Source organism: Numida meleagris, chromosome 1 (assembly GCF_002078875.1).
Source record: "Numida meleagris isolate 19003 breed g44 Domestic line chromosome 1, NumMel1.0, whole genome shotgun sequence".
NCBI classification, from domain to species: Eukaryota; Metazoa; Chordata; class Aves; order Galliformes; family Numididae; genus Numida; species Numida meleagris.
The window spans coordinates 173,242,740-173,259,169 of NC_034409.1; the positions used below are offsets into that span (position 1 = coordinate 173,242,740).

Here is a 16,430-nt window from a genome sequence, read left to right on the forward strand (position 1 = left end):
TGTTGAGCAGAGAAGCATAAGGAAACAAAATTTGTGACTTTTATTTTCCCAAGTTAGATAATGACAGATTCACTATTCCATTTTTTGGAAGGTTTATGTTTTTCAGAAGTGCAGGAGAGGTAACCTATCTGGAATTCAGTGAGAGGTTGATACCGTGTAGGAAGGAATGAGTTTGGGAAAACAGGAATTGTTGGATCGTGTGAGTTGGGTGGAGGAGATGTGAGATGGAGTGCTGAGTGTACAAGTGTCATACTGGCAGTTATGTTGGGTGGAATTCTTTAAAGATTCATCTTGGGACTGGCTTTCTTCATTATGTTCTCATTTATATCACTGACATGAGCAAAGTCAGTATGCTGATGAAATTCATAGATTTGAAGGAATCGGTAGTGGAGAAGAGGATTGTGCCACCGTATGAGAAAGACTGAATTCTCTGAAAGACCAAATTATTGTGAACAACATTAATTACATTAATATTAAAATATCCTGTACATTATGGATGGTTAAAAGCAACATTCTGTAATGAGGGTTTGAAGTTTTGTGTCACAGGGTTGACTGAACTAGAGAATGACGTTGCAAATGTGAGACGGTTTTGGTCATTGTACAGAAAATGGAAAGGCATTTGCAGTAGATTTAGGGATTCTAGTATCGTTTTATAAATTCATGATGTTCTGTGAAACCCTATGTACAATTCTAATCATGCATATTTAAGGAAGATGAAACAGAACTGAAATAGATGCACATCAAAGTGGAATGTAAGAGGTCTGCAGCCCAGCCTCCTGCTGGAAGCAAGGTCACCACCAAATTTAGACAAAATTCAGACTGAGGTGGTTAGGCTTTGTTATTCAGGTCTTGAGAAGCCCCAAGACAGAGCTCACATCTCTAGGTTACCTCTTTTGCTGCTTTGTTCTCCTCAGGGTAAAATTTTTGTTCTTATTGTTCCCATTCTAGACTCTTGACCTTCTGTCATGTACCCTAGCAAAATGGCCATCATGTTGCTAATTTCCACAGAAGTACTGGAAGGCTGCTAGTAGGTACCTGTCAAGCTTCTATGGTAACCAAACCCAGTTCCTTAACCTCTGTTGATGTACTTCAATGCTTCGAAGGCAGTGATGGCACCAAGGACTAGCCTGTAGATGAGGAGAACCCTTGCTTGTTTATTTTAGCGGTGTCCTCCTCTGCAGATGGAGAAGCAAGCCCTCAAAATCCCAAGGGGGTTAAAAAAACGTACTAAATAAACCATGTCATTATAACTAAAGCCCAAAGTAGATCTGACATCAGTGGATGTAGCCTGTCCAAGAATGAACTTAGGCTGGGAATTAAAAGAAAGTTTCACTCAGTAGGACAGTCAGGATCTGGAGCATCCTCTCAGTGAAAATGAAAACTAAAATTCTCAGTTAAATCCAGGTGGTTACATTTAAAGAAGGGATTGCACGAGATACCTGCCTTAGGAGTGCATGGGAATCTGGAACTTGGAGGTTCCTACAGGCACAGCTTATGTAACGCTGCTGTTGCATTTAGGCTCTTGGTCAGGCTTGGTTTAGCCTCTGAAATGAATCTGGTGGAATTCAGGAAGTAAAGTAGAAATTGAGTAGGTTTCTCATTTTTTGCGCTAGAGTCATCTAGCATTGATGCATCTTTAAAAGAGCAAACTTCTTTTGTAAAAATATGAAATAAGATTTTGAAAAGTGAAGTATCAGTCTCTATTTCTGAATGCTGTTGTCTCAGTTTTTCCCCTTCTGGTCCATTATCTTAATTAGAAGTTCACATCTGTTAAGAAAAGGGGACAAAAATAGTCTTGTATGCATTTTAATCTTAACAGCTGAAGAAGAACTGTTTAAATGTGGAGTTGTATAGTGTGTGGTGATACGATGCTCTTCCTCTTTCGTGTTTTAATTAAAAGATGGGAGGAAGCTGCTACTAGAGCGTAAAACTGATAACAAAATAACTTGTTTAGGTGAAAGTCACTCAACCATCAAGAAGTATTCTGACTGTAAATCTCTCGCTTCTTGATGTTTGAGACTTTCCATTCCTTTAACCTTAGCCATTAATCTACTTTGTTTCCGCACCTACGTGACTCAAGTTTTTGTTCCAAAAGTTGCAGTTGCACAGCAATTGTTACTACAGTCTTCTGTGCATCTTCTTTTCTCAGTTTACAGTGTATAATCTTGCACCCTGATTTTTTTTTACTGCATCTGTAATGCAACTGGTGTGGTGGTTACTGGAGCTGTAATTATGAAGTCTGTTGGTTGTGGTGTGTAGGGGGAGAAGACAAGGTTTGCATGCTTGAGATCACAAACAGAATGGGCAGTTATATAAACCCTACAGAGGGGGACATCGTCCACAAGTTGTATTTAATCCTACTTCTGAGACTGTAGCTCTTCTGAACTCATTTCTTCACTAGCAGTTGTTGCTATAACATGGAAATAGAAGTCTGTGACCCTTACTCAGTTTACTGTAACAGAAGTCTGGAATTTCCTTTGCTAGCCTATAGCCAGGACAGTCATTACCTCCCTGTGAAAGACCAAAGTTGTCAGGGCCAGGGGAATCACGCGAGTATTGTAGGATCAGAACTCCTTCAGCTAGGAAGGAGGAGGGGCTGTAAGCGTATTATCTCCAAATGCACAAGTTGCTTGAAAATTTCTAACATAGCAAATAGATTAGAGTAGTTAAAGCCATTAAGAATCATCTGGTAATTTGAAAATTTTAAATTGACTACTTCCATGTCAAAAATTTTCTTCCAAGCCAAGACTTTTTTCTGTTCTTTGTTTCCACTAAATGCACACATGCACTTTTTTTAGATGTGGACTTTCATCAGTGGCATTTTGCCAAGAGGTTTGTTAGAGATTCCCCTATAGTTTGTTTGAAGTAGAATTCTCAGATGCACAGAATAAGAAGTACAGCAGTCACAAGCAATTAATTTTTCCTAGTGCTTCTGAGAGGATCAAGATTAGGCTCTAAATTTCAAGGCAAGTTTTGAGATTCTTTGCTTCAAACTCCTTGAGGTAATGTGATGTGCTTCTGAAGACTAAGATTCTTTCAAGCTAAGATTAAGAAATAGAAATACAAAGGTATATTTATCTTTTATGCATATATATATACAGACAAACATGTGAACTACACGTCAGTGGCATGCTGTACTATAAATAAGAAAATACTTTAAGCTTTTATTAGAGCAGCTGTTTCCTTGCATTTGATGCACATCTGTTTTACTGACTTAAGGATTTATTTTGGGCTTCTGCAAATATTTGATGGTAATTTTTTTAAATGAAAACATTCATCTCCTGGTTTACACATTTTATAGTATATCCTGTAGAATTATTAGTTTATCTTGATTACACTCTTTGCTGGGTAAGGAGCTGGCTGGAGGGCCAGGCCCAGAGAGTGGTGATGAATGGAGTTAAATCCAGCTGGCGGCAGGTCACGAGTGGTGTTCCCCAAGGGTTGGTGCTGGGGCCTGGCCTTTTCAATATCTTTGTTGATGACCTGGATGAGGGCATTGAGAGCACCCTCAGTAAATTTGCAGACAACACCAAGCTGGCAGGAAGTGTCAATCTGCCTGGGGGTGGCAAGGCCCTACAGAGGGACCTGGACAGGCTGGATCTCTGGGCTGAAGCCAATGGGATGAGGTTCAACAAGACCAAGTGGTGGGTCCTGTGCTTTGGCCGCAACAACCCCAGCAGTGCTACAGGCTTGGGGCAGAGTGGCTGGGAGGTTGTGTGGAGGAAACGGACCTAGGGGTATTAGTCGACGCTCGGCTGAGCATGAGCCAGCAGTGTGCCCAGGTGGCCAAGAAGGCCAATGGCATCCTGGCTTGTATCAGAAATAGTGTTGCCAGTAGGAGTAGGGAAGTAATTGTCCCAATGTACTCAGCTCTGGTGAGGCCGCACCTTGAGTACTGTGTCCAGTTTTGGGCCCCTCACTGTAAGAAAGACATTGAGGCCCTGAAGCGTGTTCAGAGAAGGGCAGTGAAGCTGGTGAGGGGTTTGAAGCACAGGCCTTATGAGGAGCGGCTGAGGGAGCTGGGATTGTTCAGTCTGGAGAAGAGGAGGCTCAGGGGAGACCTCATTGCTCTCTATAACTACCTGAAGGGAGGTTGTAGTGAGCTGGGGGTCAGCCTCTTCTCTCTTGTAACTAGTGACAGGACGAGGGGGAATGGCTTCAAGTTGCGCCAGGGGAGATTTAGGCTGGACATTAGGAAATACTGCTTTTCTGAAAGAGTGGTCAGGCGCTGGAATGGGCTGCCCAGGGAGGTGGTGGAGTCACCTTCCCTGGAGGTGTTCAAGAAACATTTAGGTATAGCGTTGAGAGACATGGTTTAGAGGGGTTATTGGTGGTATGTGGATGATTGGACTGGATGATCTTGTATGTCTTTTCCAACCTGGCTAATTCTATGATTCTGTGCGCCTTTTGTATTTGATAGGCTGTAAGAAATACTCTGCAGCACTGTTAGATGATCTACCTTGGGAGGGGAAAGAAGGAACTAACATTTCTTCTTTTTTTTTTCCTGGTGCTTGTATTGAGCTTATTGTTTTTTTTTTTTTTTTTTGCATTGTATATTATCTGCAGAAGTAAGATTTAATCAAACTTAATAGGAAGCAACATCAGTTTTGGTTATTTCTCTACAATATTCTTCTCCTTTCTGTATACACTTCAGTGTGCTATGCAATTTCAAAACTCAGCAGTGAACATAAAAAGAAACAAGTCTCCTTAATGTAATGCTAACTGAAGAATAACTTCAGTTCTATGTCAATGCTGTATCCTAATAATATTTTAAGTACTGAGCATGTCTGGAATTCTTTATTGTTTTTTTTTAAACATCTCCTTGTAGGATCCAGATCCCGAAATTCTGAGGAGCTGGTAGTTTGGTGATAGAAAAGTTCACTGCCTGGGATGGTGTTCTCATCTTGAAAACATGTAAACCCCACCACAGATAAATGACACACTGATAAATGAAATTAAATCCTTAGATAATATGCATAAGATTGGAGCTGGGGGACTACTTGGCTAGAGGGAACAAGCTGGTCAAGAGTAGGGGACACAGATGTTGTGAGGAGGTGAAGATGAAGGAGGAAAGCTGCTGGGGAAGAAAGCTTCTCATTTTATCTACGAGTGTGCACAGCAGACGCCTCTGCTGAATATTTGGGGTTGGTTGGTTGGTTTGTTTGTTAAACAGGCAGGCCATTCCCTAGTACAATAACAGCTTGTGACGCAGTCTAAACCTCCTAAATTTTTGGCAGTCTGTTGGGGTTGTAATGAGATGCATTAACGCTTAAAGGATAATTAAAGATAATGAGGTATAGAGAAAGTGGAGTGGAAGGCAGCGCGCTGCACTTCTGAAAGCCAGATGATGACAAACTGACTTCTGTTGAAAAGACTGATTTTCTGAGTAGAAATTTTTATAGTTTGATCTGAATACGTACATACCAACTGATGTGATGCCAGATTGCAAACTGTTGGTTAAATAGGAGAAACTAGGATTTAAGAGAGAAAATGTGAGTGTATAAGGGCCTAACATAATGGAACTGAGATGTGGGGGAAGCTGGGTCAGAGAGAGCTCATTAATGGAATTTCTGTGGATCAATTTTTAGACCAGTCTTGTTTCATGTTACTCCTGCAATGACAAAGGTATACATAGAGGGGTGTTGTTGCGAAAATTGATGGATGACACAAACTTCAAAAATCTTTCTGTAGAAGGAAGGGTTATGTGGAAATGTGTGGGTGATTTCATAGGACTTGGGCCCAGAAACTGGGGAGATCTCAAACATTTTTGTGGTACAAAATAAGGTTTTGTCAACTTCTTTCCACCTAGGCTCCTTCCTCCTTTCCCTGGGAGAAAGGGAGCAATATGAGTGGGATGAAATTTGGAGCTCTAGTGCATTACAGTTCAAATGTCAATTATAAACTCTGAGGCTGAATAGTGGAGAAGATGAAGGTGGAAAGGATGAAGGTTGATTGGGCTGCGTAGTGAATGAACTAACAGCATGGAGTGGTTATGAAGGAGGTCTATGTATTCTTGGGATGGAGTCACAGAGGATGTTTCCAGTAGATGGAGGAAATTACTGGTGGTGTTGTAAGCAGCAGCTAGTGAGACATCATTTGGTACATTTCAGAAATAGTCATCTGGTTTGAGGAGAGAAAGAAAAATTGAAATGTGTAGAGAAAGGCAGCTAGGGTGAATGGGGGAAACGGTGTCTCGTTGGAGAAAGCTTGAAGAGCGTGTCTTGTGCAGTGCAACTAAAGAAACGATCTGTGTGCTGTCTCTGAATACGCAGGCGGAGACTGCTGAGGGGCTGGGGCGAACTCTTTCAACTGGAAGACAAGATAAGCAAAACAACAAGTGGGCGTAGGCTGACCATTGCCAAACTTAGTCATGGAATTTGAAGCTGCAGTTCTTTGGAGTCAGTGGGAATAGTGAGACTTGGTCTGTTTTTTTTTTTTTACTAAATCTTGGTGAGATTTGGAAAGAATTCCTTAACGGCTCTGGAAATGTCAGTGAAGATGGAACGGTAATGCTTGCAGCCCAGGTGTGTTGTGAAGTTTCTGAATGCAGTCCTGTGTCTAACTAGCATTCCTGGAGCTTCTGTTCTTGAGGATTCTTTGTGATTTCCTGTGTTCTGTGCAGGCAGGGATAACGCGGTGACACTTTGCGTCAGTGGTGGTGGCCTTTCCTCAGAAACACATCCTGGTTGGCTTCATCCCAAGGCTGAGGGCAGAGCTTTCGGTTTCCTACGGACCTTAACAAGGGGGGGGACAGAGCTCTGGTGTGAATTTGTCTCTGCTACGTTTTGAACCAGAGACTAAATTAATTTTTGGATTTATTCTTTATTCAATTCAATTATTCTTGTTATAGAATATTTGGAGTTTAAAGAGGCCCACAAGAATCATTGAGTCTAATCCCTGGCTCCACACAAGACCACCCAAAGTTCAATCTCTATGTTAGAGAGCGCTGTCCAGATGCTACCTGAACTCCGGCAGCTCGGGGCCATGCTCGCTGCCCTGGGCAGCCTGTTCCATGCCCACCGCCCTCTGGTGCAGACCCTTTCCTTAACCCCCACCTGCCCCTCCCCTGACACAGCTCCATGCCGTTCCCTCGGGCCCTGTCGCTGTCCCAGAGAGCAGAGCTCAGCGCTGCCCCTCCACTCCCTGTGAGGAGCTGGAGCCACCATGAGGCCTCCCCTCAGCCTGCTCTGCTCTGGGCTGGGCAAACCAGGGGCCTCAGCTGCTCCTTACATATCTTGCCCTCCTGACTCTTCCTCATCTCTGTAGCTCTCGTTTGGATGCTCTCTAATAGTTTCATGTTCTCCTTACCTTGTAGTGCCCCAAACTGCACACAGTACTTGGTGAGGTAGCCTTGATGAAGTGTATAGGATGATAGGGACAATAACTTCGCTAATTCTACTAGATTTTCAAAGATAGGTGAAATGAATCCAAGCCAAAGCATTTAAGATAGATTAGACTTCTGAAGTAGCCAGAAAAATGGGTAGATGAGGCAGGGCAGTCACTGAGATACTTGAACCTGCAAAAGTCTTGAGAGTTTAGTCTTCACTATAAGTTTGCCTTTTGTATTTGTCTTAGAAGAAGAATTTCCTGATTTCCAACAAAGTAATAATTCGAAGAAAAAAGGTTCTGTGAACGTGGGATGCAGTATAAGAGTTTTATCTGAAAAAGCATCCAAGCAGTTAGGATGCCAAGGTCTTACTAGAAGTTGATGGGATTCAGGCTTGTAGGCCAAAACATGAAGTAGTTAGATTCCTACTTGTCCTGGACATTGCAAGTGCTGGCTACGTAGACACTTTCTGTGACCTTGCTAGTAGTTGCTTGTGGAACCCAAGTCTAATTTTTTTAGCATTGCAAACAGTGTTATAACAAGCTCTTTATATGGATTATTTTAATGCTATATGGAAAAAAGAAGTATTCGATATGCATAGAAGAGAGAAATTATATCTGAAGGTGCTGATGGTTAGATAAAGGAAATCTGATTTTGAAAAAAACTGAAACAACTATGATATGTTGTTACTGTATTGCACATAGATCTCAACGATTTTACTTGTAGCAATGTGGCAGTGGTGGAAAAAAGTTTTGCTTTTGGAAGACAGAGTTCTGTGGCAGCTGGGACCAAGAAAGGATGCTGTCTGATTGCGCTGTGTTTTGTAAGAGGTGCAGTGGGTGACATATCTGGGCTAATAAATACCATACTGGAAGTCTTTTACTTAAGTACACAGACTATTCAAATGCACGTTTTTATATTTTTCAGAGTTATGTCTAAAGGTTAATTTTTCCGATTTATGTTTTTATTCAAGATGATACATTGCTAGTGCTTCTTGGCAGACTTCTTTCATACTCTGCTAAAAGGGTTTTCTAGTGTTGCCCTCAATTTGGTCAGTACTTATCACCATCTTCTGGTGCCCAACATCAAAAATGTCAGTTTCTAAAATTTTATCTTCCTAGCTTGTCCCTATTTTTAACACCATCTGAGCGTATTGTCAGATTGCTTTAGGAAATTTTTTTCCAGAACCAATGACAACTTTTTAGTAATGTGTTTAAAAATATATATAATTAAGCTTTCTCCAGTTCTTTTCCTAATAGTGCATTTTATTTACAGATAAATTTGCGCCTCATCTTGGTAAGCGGAAAAACAAAAGAGTTCTTGTTCTCACCAAATGACTCTGCTGCAGATATTGCAAAACACGTGTATGACAACTGGCCGATGGGTGAGTAGCTATGTGCCTTTGGCATTTTAATGGCAAGTTTGAAGCTTCCCTGTGTTTTCAGACTGAAGTGCTAATAAATGTGTTCTCAACATTCAGATTTACATAAAGTAAAATTGTCGTCTTACCCTTATTTGTTTGTTTAGGTTTTGATGTCTTGATTGCTTCCCACTTTGTTTCCAGAACTTGCATTCCCAGACTGAAGTTACTTCTTTCCCTTTATCTTTAGATGCTTTTCTTGGTTAATTTTGGTAGAGGATATGGTAAGTGGAAGACCTTGAAATGCTGGAGATATGAAACTGCTTATGTGAGAACAGCTAGTGGAAAACATGTTGTGTCACAGAAACACATTTGTGGTATCAAGTCTCAAGTTTTTCTCACTTACTGCCTTATCTTGGAAAGGATCTGTATTAATATTTTCCCAGGGAAAAATGAAATACAAAAGAACATTTTAAGAGGAATTAAAAGGTGGAGGGGAAACTGAGAGTGTTTGTATGAATATATTTGGTGCTATGTAGGAATACTACTCTTGTAAAATGGAATTGAAAACTAAGGTGCGTTATTCACATATGTGAATAGTTCTATAAAGAGAAAGTGCTACTGTTTTCCCTGAGTGTGATTTCATGGGAAAATAGCCGAAGCACAGACATAGCATTACATATGATGAGAGAAAATGCTTCCTTTGGTACAGGACTTAATCTGGGTTACTGTTTGGATGATGAAAAAGACTACTATAAGCACAAGACTACAACACTGCAATATCTGTTTCTGTTGTGTTTTTGTCACAAGTGGAATAGATAATTAACCATGCCAAAAAGTAAGTGTTGATAATCTGTATTTTAGACCTTAAACTCACCATCTTTGAGGTCAGGAAGAACAGGAGTTTGGGTGGCTTGCTCATTTTTTTGGGGGGGGATGTAGCATTATATATGTAACACTATATATTTAGTAAAATATATAATGAAGGAAGAGGCTTGTAGTCTTCTGGAATATTAGATGCACAACACTTCTACACTAAGCACAAATCTCACTGATGTCGCATATTTGTAGCTACTGTACTTATTTTAATGTGAGCCTTAAAAGTTTTTCTGAACAGGGGGTCTTGCAATCTACAGCCTGTATCATGCCGTTTTATATGCATGGCAAAATGTGGTAGTGTTCAGAAGCAAAGGGTTATTTTGTGCTTTCATCTTGTATTGAGGGCATTTGATTAGAATGTCTTTGGCAAACATTATTTTAGGCTTGTGAAGTAATATATGAACCAATACTGAAAAATGAAGGAAATCATAATAACTGAGGTGATTTCATGCCACTATAGCAAAACAGGTATGTTGAGTGGTTGTTGCATTGAGTGTGTGGTATGGGTTTGCTTCAGCTCTCCTTTACACTAGTAAAGGCGTAAAGTCATTTAAAGCCACTGATTTTGGTAAACATAACGTAAGTGAAGAGAACAGCATCAGAGGTGCGAGTATTGCCATATATTTGAAAGTTAGTGTTTTGTTATTCAAATATGTTTCTAATACGGTCTGCTCTTATTACCGCATGAAGAGCTTGAAGGTTGCAGACTGAGTTTATATTTGAGAAGAAACCCAGCCTTTAAAATCTCATCTTGAAGAAAATGAAAAACAGAACTGGACTTGGAAGCATCAGTTCGATTGCCTGATGTCCCGTGGGAGTACTCTGAATCTTCTTCATGAATATTTAATTGCCTGCACGAAGAAGGATAGTGTCAATTTAAAAGACTGAGGAAAATCTACTTGGGGAAAGTGTATGGGTTTTCATATACATTATTAGCCTATTAGCTATTTTTTAGGTGAGAGTACTCTTCTGTGCCATAGGACTGAGAAATCCTAACGAGGACAAAAGCTTGTTTGAAATGGAGAGGAGATGAAATCACTGTTTCTACTGTCATTGACTTGTCATGATCTTGTGGGGAGGAAAAAAAAACAACAACCATGAAGTGTCTTCAGTCACATGCTAGCGAACTTAAGCCAAACCTCTCTTCCTCCTTTGGTAATGCAATTGTTGATTGAGGATTTCCTGGCTCATAGTAGAGAATGCTAAGTTAATATCCATGCATACAACGTAGGTAGGTTTCCTGTTCCTTGCATCCCTTTTCTTCTAAATAATTTTAAAAGATGTTTTGTACAGGAATTATCTGTTAAGCTTTAATAATAAGAAATAAATTTTAAAAAAAGTCATAGGTAAACATTTTCTCCTTGACTCGCTTAGTCATCAGTGGAATTTGAAAACTGAAAGAGTATCAGAAGTGTTTCAGATTGCAAGCCAAGAAGCAAGAATTAAAAAGATGGGTAAATTGGCAGGTTGACAATGAGGAAATACCTCTGCCAAAATACAGCCTGTTGTCTTCTGGTTGCTGTTCTATATTGCTGTGGTACTGTAAGTTGGCTGATCTTTACAGCCAGAGTCTGTGTGGAGTTCAGAGTAAATGTGATTAAGTAAACCTGGTACCTTCCAAAGAGTAGTATCTCCTAGCAATATAATTCTGATCCTTAGCTTTGTCCCCCTCACAACACTGCAGAAATGGCACATGCTTTCGTTGCCAGACAGTTGAATCAGACGACAAATGGAAATACTTGAAATGGCTCCGGCTGCCAGGTTTTATCAAGGCGTGTAGCCCAGGTGGGCACCCGGTGACCCTACAGCTGCTGCCCCGGGTACCCTCCTGACCACCCCCATGCTCCCACCCCACAGCCGCTCCCCGGCTGCGCACTGCTTTCCTCCTTTCCCCTTTTCAGTTCTCCTTTTGTGGTGCCTTGCCACTGTCTGTGTGCTAATTGTATGTTCCCAGTTAACAGGTTGGCCTCTGTCTTCGGTCACGATCCCCTGCTGAATATTCATTCTGGTATACAAACACTACAAAAGCTGCAAAGGAGCACATTTGTGAGCAGCTGTTACCAGATATCTGGTCAGCTGAGAAACAGAAGACACTGCTCCCAGAGAGCCCATTTAAATGCAACATTTAAAGGTTTTTATATTTATTCCAAAAGCAAAGTGCAGATGTATTTGTTCACATTTTTACAGGGAACAGTGAAAGAGTAGGAAATGATCATCTCAGCTTATAAATGATTTATTACAGCTTAGGAGTTATGGGAAATGCATTATAGGAAAAGGTATGCTTGTTTTTCCCGAATCGCTATTTGCTCCATGAAAACGTACCCAGATTGTTCTTGGAGACGTTCCTTAAAACACACCAGTAAATGTCTCCTCTGTGAGAGCCCTCTGTTCGGCCTCCCCGCAGCGACTGTTTGGGCTGTTCAGTTCCCTGCCGCCTCTGGACATGGAACTGGCTCAAGCTGGTCGGCATCGAGCGCCGCTGTGCAGCCCACACCGCGCTCAGCTCTGTGATCTCGGAGCCCTGTTTCAAATGACCAGTCACATGTGGTACTGTATGTGGCTGCTTCTCAGTGCTGGAGAAAGGCTCCAGTTAGACAGCAAAGTGGGGAGGCCGAGTATGGTTTGAGAAGCCCCTGAGCTGTGGGAGGAAGAAAGAAACTCAGTTTTGGCAAAATGAGTATTAAGCCTCAATGTAAACAGGAGCCAGCTTGCCCTTAAAAGTATTTGTTCAGGACTTGTGTATGTAATCTTAAATATCTCGTGTGATCGGTGAGATAAGGTAGTAGTACTTATACTTGCAGGCATACAACTAGATGTTTGGTGCCTAGTGTCAAATGAATTTAAGAATGAATTTCAGTTGAATTATCTATCTTCAGTCTATGCTCTCTTCTGTGTTTCATGCAGGAGAGTCCTGTTACTTGTTTTCTTCCTGGGAAAAGGTGAGCGAAATAACAAGGTTTTACTGGAACATAACTGAAAATTCTCTTACTTTTCAGATTGGGAAGAAGAACAAGTCAGCAGTCCAAATATCCTGCGGCTTATTTATCAAGGGAGGTTTCTTCATGGCAATGTGACACTAGGAGGTATGAAAGTAATTTTCATTATCCATGTTAGAACCAGGCGAAGAGCATTTTTATTACTTTTTTTTAAATTTTTTTTACAGTGTAGTAAGTATTACTTCCCTGCTCAGAATCACGATGTGATTTGCTGTATACTATTTTCCTTTGGCATGGAATGGCGTATTGTATCTTATCTTGTGTTTTTCTGTTCTGTTATGACTGGTTGTTAGTTTGGGATGTACCAACTGGTCAGTTTAGACTCCTGCAGAAATAAACAGTAATGCTGCTTTTATTTGTTGCCTTGCCAAATAGACTATGTTTTTCCACTTTTCTTATACGAACTTGAGGGCAAGTTACTACATAAACGTTTGAGCATTTTAAAATGTTGGATAAAGATTATGATAATTGGGTAAACATTGCTTTAAACCTGAGTGCAATGAAGACAGACACCCTATGAATGAGAATGAGGGGAAGCATTCTTGCTGTCCAGTGCTCTCCCAGGGATACAATTGCATAGTTAGGTGAAAATAAAAGTAAATGGCTTCACTTCATCTACTCGGAAAATGCAATTCAATTATGCCCCCTTGTGGCAAGTTTTTCTGCAATGAGGTATTTTTTTAGATGGCTATCTTGGATGGAGATGTGACACGAATTTTTGGCGGTGATCTTTCCTTTTATCTCAAAGTTGCCAGCGTTAATAGCAGCTTCTGCAATTAATAAGTTCTCTTTAAGCCATTTCAAAAATAATCTTACCTTCTCTGAGTGTTCACGCGTTTGCTTGATTGCTGTACAGAGAAGATAATGTAATACAAAATCTGTAATGAAATGTTTCTGAAGATCATCTGAACCTGGAAGGAATATGTCTGGGCTGCTGACGATGGTATTTCCATTATGGAGTGACTGGATGATAAAGCCATTGATTCATTGTCTACCATTACTAACGTTGGCTGATGATGTACTTTTAGAATAGGTTTACTCTCCATATAAATCAATTTTTAATGCTGTGATATAAACTGAAAAGACCGTTGTCAATTCAGCTGAGAGAACTCTGAGATTTTTATTCACTCTTTAATTTGTATGTTTACCTGGTGCCAATGAGTGCAGCTAGTAGTGGTTGGAAGGCTGAAAGACAAATGTTAACTCTTGGATCATGTCTGCAATTACAGACATGGATCTTGCCAGGCAAATATAGCTAAATGAGGTTTTCTTCACCATTCACCTCTGGGTGTTGTTTTTAACTACTAGTGCTTGTTCTGTCCACCGATATCGGTCTAAACCTGGAGCAATCTTCAATATTTGTTGAACGAGTTAAGCTGAAAAATAATAGCTGTGTCCTGTTGACTCTTACCTTGTCTCAAGTCCCTGTGTTTTCAACGCTTTGGGTCTGGGCATTTCAGTTCATTGTCAATCGCTCATGCGTTGCGATTTAATCATCATGATTTTACCCTAAGGACCTGACATACCTGACATGTATAGCAGTGTTTTTCAAAGATCTTTGTTGCTGCCTTGTTTTAATAATAATAATAATAAAGAGTTCTGAAACAGTGGCTTACTTTAGTAGGAATGAATTTATCTGGAGTAAGGTAAACAGCTGAAAGGGCGACAACAGTTCTTGTAGCAGCCTGAAAAGACTGTTATTTCATTACTACAAAGTTGCTACTAATAACCTGGAATGAACTGCTGCATTTTAAAAGTAGGGGGGGAAAAGCTTTCTTGTTAAATACTATATTTAGTTTCTTATGCCGTTGTAATACAGTGCCATTATGCTTTTCTATCTGCAGCTCTATATAACTGCTATAGCACTCAGTGTTTTATTTGTTTTAGGTGATTAGGAAATATTGACTGGAATTTGAACTTACTGTGTACTGAAAGACGCTTTATCAACTGCTGAAACAAGAGTTTCCAAGGAAACAGTTTGGTGTGGCTTTTTAAACAGGAGTCCATTTTGATCACATTTAAAATGACATTGTAATGTTCTTGCTGTAGCCTCACTGATGCGTAAAATTTGAGACTCCTTTAAATGCAGAATCCTTAAAAAAAAAAAAAAAAAAAAAAAGGACAAATTGATAGAAGAGACTCTTTTGAGTGGAGAAGTGTGTTTTAAAGGAACCATTTATTTCACCACCTTTTCTGAATGGTCTGTCGCAAGAAATGCGTTCACCTAAATCTTGTGAACAAACGTAACATCTATGACAGTGTAATGAATAGGTGACTGCTGATCTGGGTGGTGGGTTGTATGTTGTGACGTGTAGCGATAGGACAAGGAGCAATGGCCTGGAACGTCACCATCAGAAGTTCTGTACTAACGTGCGGAAGAGCTTCCTAACGGTAAGGGCGACAGAGCACTGGAACAGGCTGCCCAGAGAGGTTGTGGAGTCTCCTTCTATGGAGATATTCAAGACCCAGCTGGATGCCTACCTGTGCAACCTATTGTAGGGAATCTGCTTTAGCAGGGGGATTGGACTTGATGATCTCTTAGGTCCCTTCCAACCCCTGCAATTCTGTGAAATAGCCAAGCTTATGGCATTGCAAGTGGTAAAGAAACAGAGAAGCATCCATAAAGCTCGTCATGCCGTCCATGGTGCTTCAGACACCCTGTTTGCTGACTGTGCCAGGAGCTGGGGAATCAGAGAGACAGGGTTGCTTTTTCAGCATCTGGGAAATGTTATCCTTCCCTTACATGTTTAGTCTGCAGTTTGCATTTGAAATAACGCATTTGAAATAACTAGGGAATTAATGCATCACTGATGATTCTCTTTGTCTTGTTAGATAAAGGCAATAGGCAATATCTTACTTAATAGAAGAGGGGTAGTCACCCTGCCCCATACCGTACATGTACTACAAGAGAGAGCGAGAAGGAAAATCTGACAGTGGAAAATCTGGAATAAAAGCAGAACTACATAGATGAGAAAGGAACTAAATAAAGGTTTAGTTGAAGTGAGACAAAGGGATGAAAGAGCAACGATGAGAGCAGGAAAGGATTACTGGGCTTAGTTTAGGGAGCTTTCTTTCTTTCATGGTGCTCCAAAGCAAACAGTTGTTGGAAATTGTTAATAAGAACTTCTGTTAACTATGCAAACTATTAGCTGAAATAAATTAATAAAAAAAATTAGCATACTTTTACTTGATTACTGTAAATAATTAATCTCCACGGCTCTCTAATCAAGTCTCCTCAAGTGTCTTACTGTTTTGTAAGATGTCCCTAATGTGATTAATTTGTAAAATCTTGGCCTTTCTCGAGCCCAAGAATGTATGTAATGATTGGAATCACATTGTACATGGAGTTTAGCGGGCTCTTCATATGGTCTTTGCAGAGTTTTCAGTTGTATCACAGAGACAAGTACCTGAAATACTTGATCCTGTCAGACTGCAGGCTGTCAGTAGCTTCTAGCTGCAGGCTTCAAGTATACTAAGCAACTTTCAGACCTGATTTTTCTAGAGACAGCTATTCCTCCAGTACAGTTGCTTCAGAGATGTTTTTATCTGTGTAGCCCTCTGTATGTTACACCAGTGGCATAATCTTGATTTTTCTTCAAATGCGTGGCTACTAAATCATTTTTATTGTCCATGCTGTAGCTAGACTTGTATCAAATGCATGTAATAAGCAAATTATGTTTGTTTATTTTACTGCATCATTCTCTATCTACGCTAGAGTGATTAAAATGAATAAAAGCATTTTCCCTTTGATTATTTCCGGATCCATGAGACATTTGTTATTCATTTATTCACTTAAAATTATTTGGTGCACTCTATGTGAAAATAGAAGTAATAAATTGAATTCTAGAGGAAAAATTGTACTCAAGTC

The 16,430-nt window shown here is 40.3% G+C and overlaps 1 protein-coding gene across 1 annotated transcript in view; it reads left to right on the forward strand.

The window, feature by feature from the left end:
* Window positions 1–14,690, forward strand: part of UBL3 (ubiquitin like 3) — a 54,449-nt gene extending 39,759 nt beyond the window's left edge. Inside the window, exons 2-3 of the mRNA XM_021378511.1 lie at window positions 8,603–8,711; window positions 12,563–14,690. Coding sequence (XP_021234186.1) covers window positions 8,603–8,711; window positions 12,563–12,855 — 402 coding nt within the window. The 3' untranslated portion in view covers window positions 12,856–14,690. The remainder of the gene's footprint in view (window positions 1–8,602; window positions 8,712–12,562) is intronic.